At 39.6% G+C, this 7,173-nt stretch overlaps 1 protein-coding gene across 1 annotated transcript; it reads right to left on the bottom strand.

The window, feature by feature from the left end:
- Positions 1 to 167: 167 nt before the first annotated feature.
- Positions 168 to 6,853, bottom strand: polk (polymerase (DNA directed) kappa). Its single transcript, XM_004072630.5, has 14 exons — positions 6,413 to 6,853; positions 5,822 to 5,941; positions 5,560 to 5,712; positions 5,328 to 5,459; positions 5,098 to 5,248; positions 4,795 to 5,007; positions 4,394 to 4,518; positions 4,016 to 4,182; positions 3,907 to 3,939; positions 3,695 to 3,791; positions 2,626 to 2,797; positions 1,508 to 2,500; positions 944 to 992; positions 168 to 864 (listed from the first exon to the last, which is right to left on the bottom strand). The coding sequence occupies exons 1-14, from the start codon at positions 6,539 to 6,541 to the stop codon at positions 783 to 785; spliced, it is 2,616 nt and encodes an 871-aa protein (XP_004072678.1). The 5' UTR covers positions 6,542 to 6,853; the 3' UTR covers positions 168 to 782.
- Positions 6,854 to 7,173: the final 320 nt, after the last annotated feature.

Genomic DNA, 7,173 nt, shown 5'->3' on the forward strand with positions numbered 1-7,173 from the left:
AGGCTCCAGCATCCCTCTGACCTCAAAGGGGATTACCGGTAAGTGAATTTGGTAAATGTCCTGAATTGACAATTAAGTTTCAGGTTGTGTTTTGAAATGTATCTTCTGTGTGTGAGAGCTCCAGCATACAACCACACAGTTTGAAGAAATTGAAAAAATATCAACAGTTTAAAAAAAGTATGATTTATTATAAAAACAATGTATACAAATTACTCCATTTTAAACAGAAGTATTGAATTTAGTTTTTATGGGGGCATTACTTGAAGAGTAATATTTGGACCACTTATCCAAAATGATTGCAGAATTAGATAAATGATAACAATTCAGCCCACATGATCAAGATGAGGAGGAAACATGGTGCAGAGTTAAAAAGAGACAAGAATGTTTATGCAGAATATCTATAAAATAAATTATGAAAGCAGTCTATCCATGATAAAACTAATTTAGCATTTTTATTAAACAAAATATATTATTGTTTATATAAGAGATAAATATTAATTTCCCAAATAATTTTACTTTCATCAAACAGCATTGGCTTTATAAAATTAGCAAATAAAAACGAGGCATTAAAAGGTGACATTATCAATAAATATTATTCTGTTTACTTAAAATGTTATGAGCTCCACGTCTTTAATGTTACGTTTGGCTTAAGTATGGTTTAAAAGGTGCTTCGCCTCAGCCCATGGATGTGTTCGTTTGAGCTGGTGAGTCCATGTGCGTCCAGGATTCGGCTGGCTCTAAACTTCACCCAAACAGGAAGTGGCGCTCTGCATGGCTGAGTGTCACCTGAGGAACTTGTCGATGGTGTTGCAAAGGCCGAGGCTCCTCGACTTTTTAGAGGGAAGAGAGGAGGGTGAGCCTCGTCTAAGAGAAAAGAAAGCAGAAATAATTAATTTACTACCGTAATTGCTAATAATAGGAGACGTGTATTAACATTTCTCACCTTTTGCTTTTGACTTTGCCTGCTTGCATTGGTGGGAGATTTGTACTGGCTACAAACAGAAACAAACACCAGTGATGCAGAGTTTAACAAAAAAAAACATTTTCCCTGAAAATACAGAAGGAAACACAGCTGCAGCACCTCTATAGAACAATAAAGACTGCTGTTTTTAGGCACAGCTTTGTTAAGGGTGAACCCAGGCTTCAGTTTATTGTCGGGAAATAAAAAGGTGGGAGGGGGATTTAGCCGTTTCCAAGGTGGAGGGGCCAAGGAGGCTTCATGGGGTGAAATGAGATGTCTTTTGTCAGTCTGAATCAATACAAACCTCTCACACAATGTCAATAGCAGTAAAAACCAAGGTCATAAGGCCGCTGACAATCCACCAAGCGGCCAGACAGAAGCTCCGGAACGCATAGGAGCATTTTCCAGGTAAACAAAAACGCACTTTAAAAACATTGACTTCTTTTTGAAACCAGAGTTGAATGGATAAAGAGATTTTGGCCACAAACCAGCAACTGAATTAATGTAAAAACGCAAAAAGAAATAGAAGTAATTACGGGCTCTTACCTATGTTTTTGCTATTCTTAACTACAGATGGATTCTGGGAAAATGTCGTCTGTCCTTTGAGCTCATGCAGGACCTCCTGGTTCAGGCAGAGGTCAACATGGCGATTGAAGACGGCGAGGTCGTCCGTCTCTTGGGTCAGGTGACACACTGGGCAAACAAGGTCGGAACGCTTCCCTTGACACTTCTGCGAGGTTGTGGGTTTGCTGTCGCTTTGGGTCAGGAAAACCTTTTGAATCGAGCCGCCGTGTTGGCCCCCCCGTGGGCAAACTCTGCTGGACTCTTTGCTGCCGAAGGGCTGCTCCTCTTCAGCCTCACTCCGCTCTTTCCGTTTGTTCAGCTCTTTGCATTCTTGGTCTTGGAGGCATTTCTCTTCATCATAAACAGACTCGGACTCATTTTTCTTTGGGTTTGTAGAGGCAACATTAAGGCATAAATCTATATGTCTATTAAAGACATTCAAATCAGTCGTCTCCACTTTGCTGGAGCACACAGGACAAATTAGGATTTGGGGGCGGGCCTCACAGCCAGATGTGGATGGATGGTCCCCCGCAGGAGCGGCACGTTTATTTTCCAGCATTTGTGAGACCGAACCTCCAGTCTTGTTCAACGCCGCTGATGAAAGCGCACTTTCTTTGGAGCAAGCCCCTATGGGGGAAATCCCTCTGGCCTCCGCTCCACGTCCTTCATCCTGTGTGTTTACACTCGACACGTGAAGCTGCAGTCTCTTAGCCTGAGCTTGTTGGAAAAAAGACTGCTGGGGTTGGCCACCATTCCGGGTTTCTTCTGGTTTCCTTGAGTGCAGAAAAACCTCTTCTTTTCTTTTAGCAGTCTGCACTGATGGACAGGCCATGGGCTGGGAAGCTTGTGAGGGATTATTGGAAGGTTCTCCCTTTATTTCAGAGGATCCACTACTTCCCGACTTAAGAAAGCCGAGAATGCTCTTCTGCGTTGGCGCTTTATGGTCTGAGCTGACAAAGGCAGACATTCGAACACCTACAAACATGATAGAAAGCCTCTGAATGAATGCCATGTGTATAATTACATCTGTCACATATTTAGATTTATTCCAACGTAGTTTCATTAATAAATGTGTCAGTTGTACAGCTAAATTGAATTACCCATGAGCCTCAGCTTGAGCGGATGAGGGCTCTCATTGTCTATTTCTGTTTTCAGTAGATCCTTGGCAACGGCAAATAGCTCCTCCTCTGCAGCAACTGCACACTGTAGAGTCTGTGCCCTGGTTTTCACCTCAAAGTTCACGTTTTTGAGCTTCAGCGAAACAGTTTTCCCCTTCACAAAGAGAGAAAAACAAACAAAACAGTTAGGTCCACTTCCAACAACCTCCTATGGTTACTGAGATCGATAGCACTGAGCGGAAGGGCTGTAAATGGAAGAGCAATGAAAATCTGTCTCAGCTCTCATCTCAGGAGCAGGTTTATCAGACGACCTTTTGTGAGGTTTCATAAAAATGTGATTATCTCCCAGGGAGACACTTCTGAAGCTGATAACAGCGTCTAATATCTCAGCAGTGGTTTTATTTTATTTTTTTGCATTTACAGGAGTTGAGAAGGAGTCCTTCCTTATTCTCAGGATTCCAAAATGAATGGACACTTGAAGGCAATTATGTAAAACTCAGTTTGGTGTTTAGGATTATTCCTGGAAAATGTGGTGTTTTTCTTTCTTTGATTTAACCCCTTGATGCCTATTGATGCAAATATGCATGAAACCATTTTTACTCCAAACTTCCATTAAGTCAGAACCAAACCCATTTTTCCTAAAGTTAAAATTAAAAGGGATATACTAAGTTGATTACACATTTTTGAAGTTTTTTTTTTCTGTTACACTAGTCACCATGGGTTATCATAGGTTTAATTTAGCATCTACTTGAAAAGCAAAAACCACAGTAACTTTTTTTTTTGTAACTGGTAAAAAAAAAATTCAGGCATTAAGGGATTTAACAAATAAAACCACTTTTTTCTTATTATAAACATCAACTTCAACATCAACTTTAGTTCAAATAGATCCAAAACTCTTTTTTTGCTTAGTTTGACACAATCATATGAGGCTTAATCAAAAAGCTAAGTTCAGGACAAACTATCTGGGAACCACATTTGAGTTTGCTTCATTTTTTGATAAGCACACAATATTTGTTTACTTTTTAAACATTAAGCGATCCTCTCATTGTACCTTTAGACCTTCTTTCTTCATATCCTCTGCCAGGTCTTTACACAGCTCCCTGCATAAAGAATACTGCTCCTCAGCATCACTCAGTTCTTTGAACGTCCTGTCAATATCAAGCAGAACAACTAAATAAATAAAAGATCCGAGGTGCTTTACAAAGTAAAAACAAGAATTGGAAGAACTATTTTTAAACAGCTGGTTAAAAAAAACCCACAAACCTTTCAATGCTCATGCTTTTTCTTTCTTCGTGTCTGTAAAGACAGGAAAATGTTTTGTTTTTCTATAAATGGCTCTTTTATTTAGACTTTTATTAAGTCAGCAAGTCACCTGGATATACGTGTGGAACCCAGACCCAGAGAAACCTCCATGAAGTTCTGACAGGCAGTTTCAGAGAACAGGAGAGACAATAGCGCCATCTGCTGGCCGAGATGGGAACACTTTGTGATCTCCAAAGCGTTTAGCATCTTCTCACTGACCTTCCCAATCCCACAAACCTGGAAGAACAGAAAAGAAAGGTTTTCTTTGTAAACGCATGTTCATTTACCATCGTCTAAACCACTGCTTACAGAAAGGTATATTCTTAAAATTGTATCTTACGCTGGGCTTTATCTCTTGTTACATTTATCATAAACAAGTAAGACCACCCAGAGCGCATTCACAGCCTTTAGACTTAGATTTGTTCTGTCTTTAATCCTTTTTGCATACTTTGCGAACTGGAAGATCCTGAATGAAGTCCATGACTGCTTCTCTTGTTGGGGGAAGCCTGTACTGTCCGTTGGGTTTGTTCTTGTCACTGCAAACCTTGGCAAGCATCATGTTCGGAGCAATTCCTGGAAGGTTTGTGAATATGACTCAACAAATGATTTGTAAATAAACACATATTAAAGTTTACTATAAAAAATATTCAGACAATTCAAAATAATTCCTTATAATCGAAGGAAAATTACCAGAACTACTCTCTTTACAATTTGTTTAAACAAATTTTTACTGGGAAAGCACAAAGCTTATAGTGGTGTTAAACTGTAGGACTATAGTGCTTCTATTGGGAGACATAGTGACATTTATTTTATGACAAGTAAGATTTGTATGATTTTTTTTTTTTTTACCTGCACTGGCTGTTAGCATTGTTTTTTGCTCAATACGGAAGCGCATCTCTCTCACAGCCTCCTCAACAGACGTCCCAAACAGTTCTGAACCCCCATTAGCTCCTTTGGAGCCGTCCAGGCCAGGAGGGGAACCTGGACTTTCATTGAATAGAATTGGAGAAAGGTCCTCATCCTTTGCTTCTGTATCTTTAGGATTTGGGGTTTCCTTTACAGCTGCACAAAAGCGTTTTTGCACAATGTTAACTTTGACTAAGAATCTATAGAATATGTTTCTCGTATGCGTTTTTTTTTGTATCTACATGCCTGTCGTGATGCTCTTGGAGGAGTAGCGATGTGTGCGCAAGGACTCCGGCCAAGTCTGCCTCTGCTCCAAGTGCTCCGTAAAGTCGAGATAGGCTTCATCCAGACTCATTGGTAGGAAGTCGGGATCGTAGTCTGCAAAAATTTCCCTTATCTATCAAAGACAAGACATTTATGAGGCTCTTAAAAAACGGAAAAACTGTTAACATTGAAGACGTGTGTTTCCCTCTCACCTCATCACTGACAGCTCTGTATTTATCAAAGTTGGGTGGAACAATGACTAAATCAGAGCAGAGTTTCTTTGCAATGAAGCCAGGCATGGCAGCTCGTACCCCATATTTTCTAGCAAGGTAGTTGGATGTTGACTTAAAAAAAAACACACACACACACACACAAAGATGTTTGGTTTGTTTTCATACACAGGATTTTAGATCATCTGTAGTGTAAAAGTATAGTTTTCCCCACCAGCATACTCATGGATCCCACAGCCATGGGTTTTGTCTTTAACTCGGCGCAGTCTCTCATCTCCACAGCAGCGTAGAAAGCGTCCATGTCCACATGCACAATCACCCGGCTTAAATCCCGACTTCTCTCCAGTGCTAAAGCCATCTTTTCAACCTACAAAGACACGAGCTTGAAAATGTCATGCAGCAGTTCCTCAGTTATCAAGTTTCTAAAAAGTGCGTGTAATAATCTTAATTGTGGAAATTTCTTGAAAGGTTTTAACCTGTGCTTGGGCTTTCTTCAGCTGTGCCTGTGTAATGTTTGCCTTTTGGAGCATCATTTTCTCAATGCGCTGGTTTACCTGCTGATCTTTCTTCAGCTCATTCTCATAAAATTTGGATCCCTGCAATGGAACAAAACCAAGATGGATTTTATCAGAGAAACAAATAATTTACTGGTCGCTCATATCAAATTCTAAAGGTACTGAAACATAAAAGTAACACCTATAAAAAAATGCATTGATGATATTAGAATTAAAGCAAAAAGACGAGTTTCTCAGTGACACCACTGGTTGCAATGATCCATTGTTCATTATTTAGAATCAGCATCCGGACAGCAAATAAATGCAACACAAGATCTGGTTTAAAGTTTGTTTATATGTTCAACTTTCAAAAAGAATTCTCAAAAGCAGAATTAGAACCAACATTCTGGCAGCAGCTGGAATATTCAGATTGTTTGTCAGTGTAGTGGATATGTCACACTTTAATTTGTCCAAAGCATGTCGTCTTTAATAGATTACTGCATAATAAAGTGTCTCACTTATTTATAACAAAGTTATTGACATATTCTGTGTGTACATTTTGTGGGAACTCACCTTGGATGACTCCATGATGATGTTATTGATCTTGTCTCTGTCGAGACCTTCCATCCCCGCCTTGTTGTCATTTAGGGCCATCCTGGAGAGGAAGCCCTCATCTTTGGTTTGTGCAGGCTCGTTATCCATCTTCCAAAGTTTCTTAATTTACTTTGCAGTATCTTGGCCTTCTCCAAATTACATCGACTCTTTTCAAAATCTCCCGGTACAATGATCCTGATAAACAGTCCTTTTGTGGCTTAATTATTATTGTTCGTTTTGTTTCGGGTTGAATCCAACCAACAGTACATTCCAAACCATGCCTGTTTTTCAGGCAGACGGTAACAATAATCAGATAAATACCGTACACATCCGTGGAGCCGGAGGTTTTGAAGTTTGCAACAGCGGTGTTTTTGGCGGCACTTCCGCGTACGTCACCAATGACGAGGCAGAAATGATGTGAATCGGAAATGCAAAACAATAAAATAAAATGCACAATAGGGTAGTGGTTGCTGCACTTAACTTACAGTAAGAAAGTCCCTGAAACAGTTCAATTTACTTCACATAGCCCAATATTAATATATAGTCGTCTCAATTGGCTTCATACCTTTAATTGTATAATTACCGGGAATTCATAAAGATATAGTCAAACAGAATCACAATCGGAGACCCTATGTGTGTGTGTGTGTGTGTGTGTGTGTGTGTGCGTGCATGTGTGCGCGTGCATGTGTGTTGTGTGTGTTAAATATATATATATATATATATATATATATATATATATA

Source organism: Oryzias latipes, chromosome 9 (genome assembly GCF_053564925.1).
Source record: "Oryzias latipes strain Hd-rR chromosome 9, Olatipes_Hd-rR_3.1".
In the NCBI taxonomy this organism is placed as follows: Eukaryota; Metazoa; Chordata; class Actinopteri; order Beloniformes; family Adrianichthyidae; genus Oryzias; species Oryzias latipes.

Excerpts from the sequence above, each read along its gene's own strand:
- polk (XM_004072630.5), bottom strand. The coding sequence starts at position 6,541 with ATGGATAACGAGCCTGCACAAACCAAAGATGAGGGCTTCCTCTCCAGG. Across the intron at positions 4,519-4,794 it reads AATGCTAACAGCCAGTGCAG|GAATTGCTCCGAACATGATG; the intron begins GTAAAAAAAAAA and ends CAAACCTTCCAG. Across the intron at positions 865-943 it reads GGCAAAGTCAAAAGCAAAAG|ACGAGGCTCACCCTCCTCTC; the intron begins GTGAGAAATGTT and ends CTTTTCTCTTAG.